The 14,071-nt window shown below is 39.1% G+C and overlaps 2 protein-coding genes and 1 long non-coding RNA gene across 4 annotated transcripts in view; all 3 read left to right on the forward strand.

Annotated features, from left to right (window-relative positions):
• The window catches only part of LOC122827331 (NLR family CARD domain-containing protein 3-like), a 400,427-nt gene that overhangs the window by 285,354 nt on the left and 101,002 nt on the right, over positions 1-14,071 (forward strand). Inside the window, exon 11 of the mRNA XM_044110152.1 lies at positions 5,843-6,001. Coding sequence (XP_043966087.1) covers positions 5,843-6,001 — 159 coding nt within the window. The remainder of the gene's footprint in view (positions 1-5,842; positions 6,002-14,071) is intronic.
• Positions 1-14,071, forward strand: part of LOC122827329 (NLR family CARD domain-containing protein 3-like) — a 138,683-nt gene that overhangs the window by 28,558 nt on the left and 96,054 nt on the right. The gene's annotated exons all lie outside the window — the stretch shown is intronic.
• On the forward strand, positions 8,085-10,682 carry LOC122827341. Of its 2 annotated transcripts, none has more exons than XR_006370029.1 (2): positions 8,085-8,255; positions 10,226-10,682. It is a non-coding gene; the product is annotated as an uncharacterized LOC122827341 (long non-coding RNA). The 2 variants fall into 2 exon arrangements; XR_006370030.1 differs by having other exon boundaries at positions 10,285-10,682.

Here is a 14,071-nt window from a genome sequence, read left to right on the forward strand (position 1 = left end):
ACTTGTGTACCAACCGAGAGGCCAACCTACAGCCTTTCTGACAGGCAGGGAGGCAGCAGAGCCACAGAGAAGACGCTAGTCAGTCACTACACGTGTCCAGTGGTATTACTCAAAAGTTCAAGGAATGGCCCCACATCCCAACATGTCTGTGTACATTATTATTGAGAGTGTAGCGTATTTTTTCAAGATGTAAACAAGAAGCCATGTTATTCAGCCAGCATTTAAAGGAGGGAGGTGAGGCAGACTTCCACTCTGTAAGAATGACACGTTTAGCCACGACCATCCCAAAGGCGAGAGCCTCTCGAACAGGCAGGGGCAGAACAGAGCAGGAGTCAGAAACACCAAACAGAGCAACAAGACAGTCTGAAGGTAGAAAGACTTTTTAAACTTTAAATTCTTCTTCACTCATTGAGCCGCTACTCCATAAATCACCTTTTAGGATCTTTGACTGTTTTTATAAAATAATTGTTTAGGTTTGATGGAAACTTTAAAATAAATCCCTGCATTGTTGTAGTAACCATGGAAAGTAGTTAGAAACTTTGTGAACCAACCTTTCCTCCTCCCACTAGTTTCCTCTGAGTTTGTAAATGAGACCAAAATGTGTTGATTGTTGTCTGGTCCAGAAAAAGTTCTGGTTTCTGTCAGATCCTCCCAAAGCTCTGAGAACTCTGAGCTTCCAGAGCTGGAACCATTTTCCTCATCAACTCTTCATCTGCAGCCTTTGTTGAAGCTGTTAGCTGTCCTCCATGAAGACCTGGAGAGACATGAGCTTCAACTCTTTAGACATCCCAGCCTCTTCTAGTTACTGGAGAACTTTCACTGCTTCACCATGAAAATGCTGCTGGACCCAAACGCTCCGTCTCCTCCAGGGGTTTTGGTCTTCAGCTCTTCAGGAGTTTAGCAACAATTTCTTCTGACATCCAAACCTTTGTTCCTCTGAGACGATGGACAGACCACTGCAGAGACATGGTTCCCTCTTCCAACCAGTTTGTCCCAGTTCCTCTCAGATCAACAGTCTGAGAGGTTCAGACCTGAAGCAGCAGCAGGACCGGTTCTGCTGCTGCTCTGCAGGACGACCAGAACAATCTGAAGCTTTTAGCTGCAGCAGGTTGACGACTGTCCACTTTCTACTTTGTTAAAGCATCAAATCCAGCAGATGAACGGAGACAGAACTGGGAGCATCATGTGTTTGGTTTCTGCTCCCAGTTTATCTGTGGCAGCATTTAATAACCTGCTGCTGGGAACTTTGTTTCTATAGAATATCCTACTATTATTAATGATGATGATGATTCTAGATGCTGCAGCAGATATTGGCTAAAAAAACCCAGAGATGCCAGAGGTCCACAGCAGGCTGGACTTCCTGCTCTGCTCACTTCATTTCTAACTCACTTCCTGCCTGGTGGAAGATCTCAAGGAGCCAAAGGGTCTAGTCCAAGTCCCAGCTGTGAGCAGTTCCTCCTCCTTTCCATCATCTCCAGTAGTTTCCTTCATTCAGCTCAGTCAGCCTCTTCATCAGCTGCTGCAGCTCCTTTGAGGCTCTGATGCTGCAGCTCCATCAGATGCTGCAGAGAAAACTGAACTTTCCTTCACAGATGATAGAAGATCTTCAACATCTGACTGCAGCTCAAGGTCTGAGGACATGAAGCCTGGACCAGAACCAGAACCAGAACCTGGACTTTAACCAGGAACTGAACTGATTCTCTGTGGGGTCAAACTCAGTAAATTGAAGATCAGATGTTGATCAGATGATGACATCACTGTTATCATATTTTAGTCTGTTATTGATCCAGATTGATTTCATTAGAACTGATTTTATTTCTTCTCTAATCACAGACTTGGTGGCTGTGAGCTCCGAAAGGATGAATGTGAAGTTGTGGCCTCAGCGCTGAAGTCCAACCCACATCTGACTGAACTGGAAATAAATCAGATCTTCATAGATGGAGGTAGAGAATCTGATCTGAAGCCTGTGGTTGAGATCCTGGAGAGTTCAGTCAGTAAAGTGAAAAAACTGAGGTTTGTTTTCTCTACTAATCTAATAAAATTGTTTATTTATACTTTAGTCATTAGTAGGCTTTCACTATAAATGATAAATCAATTAATCGTACGATAAATTAAAACTATCCACGTCATTTTAATTATCGCCTTTTTCGTGTCTTCCGGCCTTTTTCTCTTTCTGTTGATGACGCTGAATTAAAAAAGGCTCCAGGTGTCCAGAAATCACCGGAGTGCTTTCTGGACAACATTACACCTCAGTGTAATGTCCAGTTCACACGACACGATCTTAGTGCTGTCGGACGATTTTCAAAACCTGAGAGATCACACATTAGCCCACAGAAATCCTTGGTATAACGGTTCGATCGGGTTCAATTGTGCCGTCTGATGTCCAACAATGGGCACAAAATAATGGCTACAAGTTCCAGTGAACTCATTTTAAAACTAGGCATTAATCAATGCTTTACTACAATCTACCTGCAATTCTTGTAGCTCTAGTGTCAGCGTAACGTCCTGACTGAATGAAAACCATTAGAACCTATTTATGTCACGTTAACGAAGAACAGCTGAAAAGTTACCGGTCCAACTCCTCCTCTCGTCATTTCTATATTCTTTGCATCAAATGTTTTATAAACATTAATATTGTTTCCACATATCATCTCCAATGTCCGCTGGACTTCGGGTTGCGCTGTGTCAGCTGTTTGGGATTCCCCTCTGTAATTTCCCCTCAGAAAGCAGGAGGAGAATCTGCGCTTTCTGATTGGCTCCCTGTCACATTCAACAGGTTGTGTTAACTATCCCAGTGGGGAAAACCCCTGATTTAGATAGAAGAGGCCACAACGATCTACCGTAACACACCACACACTACAGGATGATCACAAGCAACAATCTTAGAACGATCAACGTTCTAAGATTGTCATAAGGGGAAAATGTAGGTGTGAACTAACATGTAGTGTGAACTATTGCATCAGGTAGTCGATGTTCCATCTTCTCTATTTAAATCTATTGATTACTGAAGGGCAATATGGTAAACAGACTTCATAATCTGCACTCTTTTGGTTGAATGCAGTATTTATTTACACTTTGGTGTTTTTATTCAAGTACATTTTTGTTAATGGAGACTGAGAATCCATTTTATTTTTGTTTTTTGTTGTTTTATTTATTTTATCAGTTCCAGTGTTAAATGTTCTTTTGAAAATAAAGTGTATTTATCTTTGGCAGGAAATCGCATGTATTATTATGTCATTTCCATTAAATCAGTGTACAAAGGTCTTCAAACAATATTATCATTTATCACAATAATTTTTGAGACAATTAATCGCCCAGTAAAAGTTGCTATGGTGACAGGCCTAGTCATTAGTTGAATAAATAATTTTATTCCAATATATTTTCTTTCAAAACAATCTGTTTAAATGACAGAATAAAAGCTCATAAACATTAAATAATGGCCTCCATTGACTTTCAGCAGCTTTAATAAGAACCCAAAGACCATTAATGAATAAACTGACTGGTTCTGATCCAGTTAGCAAGTCGGGTCTCCAGCTGATGATCAGGAACCAGCAGAAATAGTTCACCTCATCCAGGCTGATAGAAAACTTTGAGTTTCTGTTTTGATCAAATGTTCTGGTTCTGCTGGTTTGGACTCTTTAAACCAGTTTGACTGGATCAGATGTTGGAATCAGTTCATCAAGTTTCTTTTACATTCAGGGAAATTAATTTTCTACATTTTTATTATTTATTTGTTCATATTTCAGTTTTAACCTGCATCCTGTTGGTTCAGCTCACATCTTTTATTCTTTATTCAGATTGGAGTACTGCAGGTTGTTAGAGACCAGCTGGTCGTCTCTGTTCTCAGTTCTGAAGTCCAAACCGACCCATCTGACAGAACTGGACCTGAGCTGGACCAACCTGGAAGATTCTGGACTGAAGGATCTCTGTGGTTTTCTACAGACTGAAGGCTGCAGACTGGAGACATTGAGGTATTTTAATTATATAATTATTGATATTTCTGTGATTAATTATTTATAATTGATCATAAATCAAAGTTCATTTCTTCTGTTCTAATAAATATTTTCTGAGTTTGTTCCTGGACTTGGATCCAGAGTTTAATTTAGTCCCTCTGTGTAACTGAGTTGGACCCGCTGACCTGAGGTCAGAACAGGACAGCATTCGGACCCCCGGTGTGTAGAAATCCCCCTCATGTGAAGCAGGTCAAAGGTCAAGATGCAGAAAGAGAGAGAATGAAATCTCCCTTTATTGAAGATCCACAAATGCCACACTTAGTTTTAAATCTTCTGCTATTAGTTGATAATAATCCAGTCCAGGTTTAAAGAGTCCAGGTGGTTCAGTGTTTTAACTCTAGTAGATTAAAGATGCTGATAGTTGATTAAAATTAGGTGGAATCGCCCTTTATCCATTTCCTGAGTCAGAAGTTTCAATCAGAAACCAACTTCATCTTCATCTGAAAAAATCCAGACAACTGAGTTTTTCTCTGAGCTCAACAGGCTGCAGGTTCTTCAGGACATGAATATTCTGGTCCCAGACATCAGAACCAGCAGAGACTGCAGCACATGAATGTGAAGCAGGTTGTTAGGAGAGGTTCTCCACAAGCTCAGACTAAAGGTTCACAGTCTGACAGAGATGGACAGAGAAAGTCGACCAACTCTGGATGAAATGGTTCCTAGAAACAGGGAAGTTTTCTGTGGACTTGACTGCCTGATCATATGGAGCTGCAGCACATGCAGGAGTTTGATGTTGGCAGGAAGCAAAACAAAAAGGAAGCAAGTGATGAGTTTCCATTTTAGTTTGAATTCCACTAATGGAGCAAATTCCAAGTCAGTCGTCCTCCAAACCACTGAGAGCAGCTTAGAGGAAAACCTGAGTTTGTTGTGACAGTCAGACTCTATCAGGATGACCACAGTCTTCTGGCAGAGTTCCTGGACATTAAGGAGACATAAATAATAGAAAGATAATTCATTAACAGTCCTGCAGTAAATACTGACTTTGTGAAGGTTTTGGTGTTTAAGTCATTTTGTTCAGACATCTTGATTCAGCTCTTATTTTGTAGGACAGGAAGTGAGATCTTACCTTTATAATGTTTTATATTCAACAAGCTTCATCAGTTCACTGAAATCATTCTCATGTTTTACCTGGAAAATAGATTTAAAATGATTCATCTTCACAATCCTGTTGTTCCTTTATGATAATGTTCCCATTTCTGCAGCATCTCTGATGAAGGATTCAGAACTTGAACTAAATGACCCTCATCAATCTGACAGAGAAAAGACTCAATATTTTCTAGTTGATAGTTCAGTAACTGAATCAGCACAAAATGAGAAAATGATCAACTTTCAGAATGTGAGCTGTAATGGAAATTGTAAAACGCTGAATTAGACGGATTGAAATAAACCAGTTTACATCTGTCATAATTATCAATGAGCTGCAGTTAAAATACAACCAGCAAGAAAAAATCATTAATAGATTAATGAACAAAAACTGGAGACATAAAATATCTGTAGATAAATGATGGTACAGAGCAGTCAGATAATACAGAGTCTGGAAGGAAACATGGAGAGAGAAAAAAACATCCGACTGAATTTAAGATCCTGAGAAACTTTTAGAAAAACTTTGAGTTTCTGTTTTGATCAAATGTTCTGGTTCTGCTGGTTTGGACTCTTTAAACCAGTTTGACTGGATCAGATGTTGGAATCAGTTCATCAAGTTTCTTTTACATTCAGGGAAATTAATTTTCTACATTTTTATTATTTATTTGTTCATATTTCAGTTTTAACCTGCATCCTATTGGTTCAGCTCACATCTTTTATTCTTTATTCAGATTGGAGAGATGCAGGTTGTCAGAGACTAGCTGGACTTCTCTGTTCTCAACTCTGAAGTCCAAACCGACCCATCTGACAGGACTGGACCTGAGTTGGACCAACCTGGAAGATTCTGGACTGAAGAATCTCTGTGGTTTTCTACAGACTGAAGGCTGCAGACTGGAGACATTGAGGTATTTTAATATAATTATTGATATTTCTGTGATTAATTATTTATAATTGATCATAAATCAAAGTTCATTTCTTCTGTTCTAATCAATATTTTATGAGTTTGTTCCTGGACTTGGATCCAGAGTTTAATTTAGTCCCTCTGTGTAACTGAGTTGGACCCGCTGACCTGAGGTCAGAACAGGACAGCATTCGGACCCCCGGTGTGTAGAAATCCCCCTCATGTGAAGCAGGTCAAAGGTCAAGATGCAGAAAGAGAGAATGAAATCTCCTTTATTGAAGATCCACAAATGCCACATTAGTTTTAAATCTTCTGCTATTAGTTGATAATAATCCAGTCCAGGTTTAAAGAGTCCAGGTGGTTCAGTGTTTTAACTCTAGTAGATTAAAGATGCTGATAGTTGATTAAAATTAGGTGGAATCGCCCTTTATCCATTTCCTGAGTCAGAAGCTTCAATCAGAAACCATCTTCATCTTCATCTGAAAAAATCCAGACAACTGAGTTTTTCTCTGAGCTCAACAGGCTGCAGGTTCTTCAGGACATGAAGATTCTGGTCCCAGACATCAGAACCAGCAGAGACTGCAGCACATGAATGTGAAGCAGGTTGTTAGGAGAGGTTCTCCACATGCTCAGACTAAAGGTTCACAGTCTGACAGAGATGGACAGAGAAAGTCGACCAACTCTGGATGAAATGGTTCCTAGAAACAGGGAAGTTTTCTGTGGACTTGACTGCCTGATCATATGGAGCTGCAGCACATGCAGGAGTTTGATGTTGGCAGGAAGAAAAACAAAAAGGAAGCAAGTGATGAGTTTCCATTTTAGTGTGAATTCCACTAATGGAGCAAATTCCAAGTCAGTCGTCCTCCAAACCACTGAGAGCAGCTTAGAGGAAAACCTGAGTTTGTTGTGACAGTCAGACTCTATCAGGATGACCACAGTCTTCTGGCAGAGTTCCTGGACATTAAGGAGACATAAATAATAGAAAGATAATTCATTAACAGTCCTGCAGTAAATACTGACTTTGTGAAGGTTTTGGTGTTTAAGTCATTTTGTTCAGACATTTTGATTCAGCTCTTATTTTGTAGGACAGGAAGTGAGATCTTACCTTTATAATGTTTTATATGCAACAAGCTTCATGAGTTCACTGAAATTATTCTCATGTTTTACCTGGAAAATAGATTTAAAATGATTCATCTTCACAATCCTGTTGTTCCTTTATGATAATGTTCCCATTTCTGCAGCATCTCTGATGAAGGATTCAGAACTTGAACTAAATGACCCTCATCAATCTGACAGAGAAAAGACTCAATATTTTCTAGTTGATAGTTCAGTAACTGAATCAGCACAAAATGAGAAAATGATCAACTTTCAGAATGTGAGCTGTAATGGAAATTGTAAAACGCTGAATTAGACGGATTGAAATAAACCAGTTTACATCTTTCATAATTATCAATGAGCTGCAGTTAAAATACAACCAGCAAGAAAAAATCATTAATAGATTAATAAACAAAAACTGGAGACATAAAATATCTGTAAATAAATGATGGTACAGAGCAGTCAGATAATACAGAGTCTGGAAGGAAACATGGAGAGAGAAAAAAACATCCGACTGAATTTAAGATCCTGAGAAACTTTTAGAAAAACTTTGAGTTTTTGTTTTGATCAAATGTTCTGGTTCTGCTGGTTTGGACTCTTTAAACCAGTTTGACTGGATCAGATGTTGGAATCAATTCATCAAGTTTCTTTTACATTCAGGGAAATTAATTTTCTACATTTTTATTATTTATTTGTTCATATTTCAGTTTTAACCTGCATCCTATTGGTTCAGCTCACATCTTTTATTCTTTATTCAGATTGTGGAGCTGCAGTTTGTCAGAGACCAGCTGGACTTCTCTGTTCTCAGCTCTGAAGTCCAAACCGACCCATCTGACAAAACTGGACCTGAACGACACCAACATGGAAGATTCTGGACTGAAGGAGTTCTGTGGTTTTCTACAGACTGAAGGCTGCAGACTGGAGACATTGAGGTATTTTAATAATATAATTATTGATATTTCTGTGAATAATTATTTATAACTGATCATAAATCAAAGTTAATTTCTTCTGTTCTAATAAATATTTTCTGAGTTTGTTCCTGGACTTGGATCCAGAGTTTAATTTAGTCCCTCTGTGTAACTGAGTTGGACCTGCTGACCTGAGGTCAGAACAGGACAACATTCGGACCCCCGGTGTGTAGAAATCCCCCTCATGTGAAGCAGGTCAAAGGTCAAGATGCAGAAAGAGAGAGAATGAAATCTCCCTTTATTGAAGATCCACAAATGCCACACTTAGTTTTAAATCTTCTGCTATTAGTTGATAATAATCCAGTCCAGGTTTAAAGAGTCCAGGTGGTTCAGTGTTTTAACTCTAGTAGATTAAAGATGCTGATAGTTGATTAAAATTAGGTGGAATCGCCCTTTATCCATTTCGTGAGTCAGAAGTTTCAATCAGAAACCAACTTCATCTTCATCTGAAAAAATCCAGACAACTGAGTTTTTCTCTGAGCTCAACAGGCTGCAGGTTCTTCAGGACATGAATATTCTGGTCCCAGACATCAGAACCAGCAGAGACTGCAGCACATGAATCTGAAGCAGGTTGTTAGGAGAGGTTCTCCACAAGCTCAGACTAAAGGTTCACAGTCTGACAGAGATGGACAGAGAAAGTCGACCAACTCTGGATGAAATGGTTCCTAGAAACAGGGAAGTTTTCTGTGGACTTGACTGCCTGATCATATGGAGCTGCAGCACATGCAGGAGTTTGATGTTGGCAGGAAGCAAAACAAAAAGGAAGCAAGTGATGAGTTTCCATTTTAGTGTGAATTCCACTAATGGAGCAAATTCCAAGTCAGTCGTCCTCCAAACCACTGAGAGCAGCTTAGAGGAAAACCTGAGTTTGTTGTGACAGTCAGACTCTATCAGGATGACCACAGTCTTCTGGCAGAGTTCCTGGACATTAAGGAGACATAAATAATAGAAAGATAATTCATTAACAGTCCTGCAGTAAATACTGACTTTGTGAAGGTTTTGGTGTTTAAGTCATTTTGTTCAGACATTTTGATTCAGCTCTTATTTTGTAGGACAGGAAATGAGATCTTACCTTTATAATGTTTTATATGCAACAAGCTTCATCAGTTCACTGAAATCATTCTCATGTTTTACCTGGAAAATAGATTTAAAATGATTCATCTTCACAATCCTGTTGTTCCTTTATGATAATGTTCCCATTTCTGCAGCATCTCTGATGAAGGATTCAGAACTTGAACTAAATGACCCTCATCAATCTGACAGAGAAAAGACTCAATATTTTCTAGTTGATAGTTCAGTAACTGAATCAGCACAAAATGAGAAAATGATCAACTTTCAGAATGTGAGCTGTAATGGAAATTGTAAAACGCTGAATTAGACGGATTGAAATAAACCAGTTTACATCTGTCATACTTATCAATGAGCTGCAGTTAAAATACAACCAGCAAGAAAAAATCATTAATAGATTAATGAACAAAAACTGCAGACATAAAATATCTGTAGATAAATGATGGTACAGAGCAGTCAGATAATACAGAGTCTGGAAGGAAACATGGAGAGAGAAAAAAAGATCCGACTGAATTTAAGATCCTGAGAAACTTTTAGAAAAACTTTGAGTTTCTGTTTTGATCAAATGTTCTGGTTCTGCTGGTTTGGACTCTTTAAACCAGTTTGACTGGATCAGATGTTGGAATCAGTTCATCAAGTTTCTTTTACATTCAGGGAAATTAATTTTCTACATTTTTATTATTTATTTGTTCATATTTCAGTTTTAACCTGCATCCTGTTGGTTCAGCTCACATCTTTTATTCTTTATTCAGATTGTTGGACTGCTGGTTGTCAGAGACCAGCTGGACTTCTCTGTTCTCAGCTCTGAAGTTCAAACCGACCCATCTGACAGAACTGGACCTGACCTGGACCAACCTGGAAGATTCTGGACTGAAGGATCTCTGTGGTTTTCTACAGACTGAAGGCTGCAGACTGGAGACATTGGGGTATTTAAATGATATAATTATTGATATTCAGTGAATAATTATTTATAATTGATCATAAATCAAAGTTCATTTCTTCTGTTCTAATCAATATTTTATGAGTTTGTTCCTGGACTTGGATCCAGAGTTTAATTTAGTCCCTCTGTGTAACTGAGTTGGACCTGCTGACCTGAGGTCAGAACAGGACAGCATTCGGACCCCCGGTGTGTAGAAATCCCCCTCATGTGAAGCAGGTCAAAGGTCATTCAACCCAGTCTAGAAAAGTGAATTCCTGGAATCTGACAGGAACAAATCAATAATCAATGATTGATGCTTCAACACTTTGATCAGAACCTGGAATGATTTTACTGACTAAAATCCTCCAACACAACACGACCCAGTACCAGGTTCTGGTTCTGGTTCTGGTTCTGAAGTCAGCAGGTCTTTATTGAAGCAGCAGCTTGTTGGCATTAATATTCATGAGAATCTTTAACTGGTTCTGTTGGACTGGTTAACCTGCATCCTGTTGGTTCAGCTCATCTTTTATTCTTTATTCAGATTGAATCGCTGCAGTTTGTCAAAGATCAGCTGTGATTATTTGGCTTCAACTCTGAAGTCCAACAGCCTCCATCTGAAAGAACTGGACCTGAGAGGAAACAACCTGAAGGATTCAGATGTTCAGCAGCTGAAGGATCTTGTAGATGATCTAAAGTAAGTAAATGTTTGTAGTGATTTCATCTCCTGTCAGCATGTTGAACTAAACCCAGTTAGCATCAAAGCAAAGATCCAGTGTTCCCAGTAAAGCTGCAGCTTCTCAGTGGGAGGAGAATGGTTCAGGCTTCCTGATTGGACACAGAGACAGCAATCAGCCAATCAGAGGAGCAGCAGCTTGCTGTGTTCCTGTGTTTGTGTGGGTGTGAAGATGAGTGTTGTTGCTGTGTCCATGTCTCCAGGAAGTCCAGCTGGACTCCAGCGTCCAGCCGTCCAACATGTCTAGAGACAGTCAGTGGTCCTCATTCATCAAACTGTGGCAGCAGCAGATCTGATCTCAGATCTGATTGTTCTCTCAGTTCAACAGGAAACAACTGATCAGGTTCATCTTGGTCACAGCTCTGAGATCAGTCTGACTGCAGCCTGGAAACCATCTAGTGGATGTGCTGCGTCACTGACTGCAGTTGGAGAGAGTCTGGAAACACTCACTGATCTGATCTCTCCTTCCTTCTTCTCTCTGCAGGTTCTGATCTCTGTAAAGTAGAGAATGATCTCTGTGTCCTGCTGATCCTCAGAGGTTGAAGCTGCAGCAGTTTGAGTCTAAAGAGACTCTGACTGGATCATGATGATGACCTCTGACCTCCAAGATTTTCCTCCTGTTTGTTTTCTCATGTCTGTCATTTAGTGTCTGATATTGTTTGTCTCTTTGGATCAATAAAGATCCAATTCAAACTTGGCTCCATTTAGAGGCTTGATGGCGTTTTGATCTGAACTGGATTCAACTGGAAAGTTTATCTTTTTTCTCTCTGGTTCATTTTCATCCTGGAACCAGAAATGGTCTGAGAATGGAAACATGTTAATCATTTCCAGTTCAGCTTTGAAGCCATGAAAGACACTTCAACCCTCTTTTCTCTGCTGCTTCTTCCTTCTGTTGACATGAAAATGTTCCTCAAAGCTCCTCAGAGAAAAAGATGCTTTACTGGAAACTGGAGAGAAACTTCAACTTCCATCACAGAAACCAGTAGAACCAGTTTAGAACTGGATGTCCCACAGAAACTCTGATCTTAGAGCAGTTTTCAGGAACATCCATCATTTATCTGAAAAAAATATATAGATATATATATTGTGATGGAAAAATTACAATAAGGTCACATCTGCTAGTCATGTTATATGAAATGCTTATGAACTCTCACCAAAAGAACTATTTGGGTTTCATGTTCAAGGTTGGAAGTTTGTTCCACAGCTGCCATCCCATAACCTTGCATAAAACCCATGCTTGGCAGTGCTTTGCATCCAGACTTGCTTCATTACTGATTGTCCTATGAGCTCTCGCTATATTATGCACAATATATGAATAAACCTGATTGAGTGATTTTACCTGAACAGTGCTTGGAAATAGTATATTTCCACAAAAATACATAAATAAGTTTTGCATCATAGTTATTGTTGGGAAATTGATTTTATCAGAAAGTTAATGTTTTCATATTATTATTCTTTTGTGTTTTTTACTAGGCTCCTTTTCTTTCATGATACTTTATTAACTGTTTCAGGACGTCTACTTTAGACTGTTGTATCTCCAGGTTTCAACACTTGTCCAACAACCCCTGACCAAAATCCCACTGAACTCCAGAAAAACACAACATATTTCTGACATGAATATCCAAAAACGCCAACCAAGTAATGAATGTAACAGCATGGATGAGATCTTGTAACAAAGGATTGGCCTCATTGTTCTGATGGATGTTATCGGTTTAATTAACAGACTCCTTTGTTTTCTTGACAGATGTATAATTTGTCTGAATAAACCTGCAAATAAAGATATTTAACGTCATTTATTTTTGTCAAAATAAGAGCTCTTTCTATTTCCTGATGTTACCACGTTTCTCGTTGTGGGTGGGATGTGAGCCACAGCAGCTGTGATCAATTGATTGATTGTCCGCTGAAGTTTGCAGCAACAATCAGCGATGGAAAACCTGGAGGTTGAACTTCTGGAGTCAAAAAAACCCAAATGTTTCATTTGGTCTCCTAGAAATTCACTGATGGCCCAAATGAGAACGACTCTGGGGACTTACATAATAATAATAATGTTGTATGGCCTGTCCATCACAAGTGCAGATGCAAACTTTTTATTTGTCGAAAATTACAAAAGAAAATGTTAAATATTTGTCAATGATATATTTTATCTTTTATTTTTTTAGTTATTTTCTGCAACTGAGAATCGACAACCAGACAGTGAAGAATTAATACGTTACATATCACTGTTTTTCTTTTTGTTATATACAAGTGTTTTTATTTATTTAAAGTAAAGTAGAAAGAAAATGTTTTTATAATAAAGCAGATGTTGAGTTTCTCTAATAAATTACACCTGGACTCTGAAAACACGGATATAAAGGTTTAATAAAAACACAAGATATGTATTAAGTTTTATTGTTAAAGGAGCAATGAAGAAATATTGTAGTAAAGAAATATGTGGTTTGATTTGAAAGGTTAAGTTTTAATGTAGGTGTTAAAACTGCAGCTGCAGTAGCGTCAAGGTCCAGTTCTCCCAGTGCAGTAGTCCAATCAGCCACTAGAGGGCGCAGGACGACTCTCGCTCCTCACGTTTCTTCAGCTGATTTTCTGCTTTCTTGGGTTGATAAACAGGAAGTGTGAGGATGGCATCTTCACCTTCATCGTCCTCCTCTTCCTCAGCTGCATCATCAGTGATCCCAGTGGTCCAGTTCATCTCCTGCTGATGCTTCCAGTTCTTCTGGGTTTCTGCTGCTCAGCTTCATTGACAGCTTCAGCTTTTCTGTCTGGACTAACAGATGATTGATTTGCTGTTGGAAACAGAGATGGTGGAGCAGATCCTGCAGGGGGCGCTCTGGGGCCTCAGTGTTCAGCTCGGTTACAGTCACAACTCCCAGAGTCCTGAATCTTCTGGTTCCTTCCTGAAATTATTTCCTGCAGTAAAATGTTGGCTGTAAATGAGCTGAAAACAGAGAAAAACCTGAAAAAGTTCAAATCTGACCTCACAGTTTCACGGTTCAGATCACTGTGGATACAAAGAGAGGAAAACATGGAAGTAAAGGAGTTGAAGTTGTTTTTACTTCAGAGTAGCCGGACCTTTTGAATGCAACCAGAATTAAAGATGAATAATTATTATATTAATAGATGTCCAGCTCCAACCAGAAACACTGAAGTCGTCGTTTGTTTGAATCCAGAAGCTTCTTGCTCTGTTTTGCTTTAAATGAGGAAAGAATGAAGCCAAACTCAGTGATGGAACCAGCAACCTGTGAGACCCAAATGCTTTTCTTAATGCTCTGAGGTTCTGCTCATCTCACCAGGAAG

Source organism: Gambusia affinis, linkage group LG24 (genome assembly GCF_019740435.1).
Source record: "Gambusia affinis linkage group LG24, SWU_Gaff_1.0, whole genome shotgun sequence".
Classification (NCBI taxonomy): domain Eukaryota; kingdom Metazoa; phylum Chordata; class Actinopteri; order Cyprinodontiformes; family Poeciliidae; genus Gambusia; species Gambusia affinis.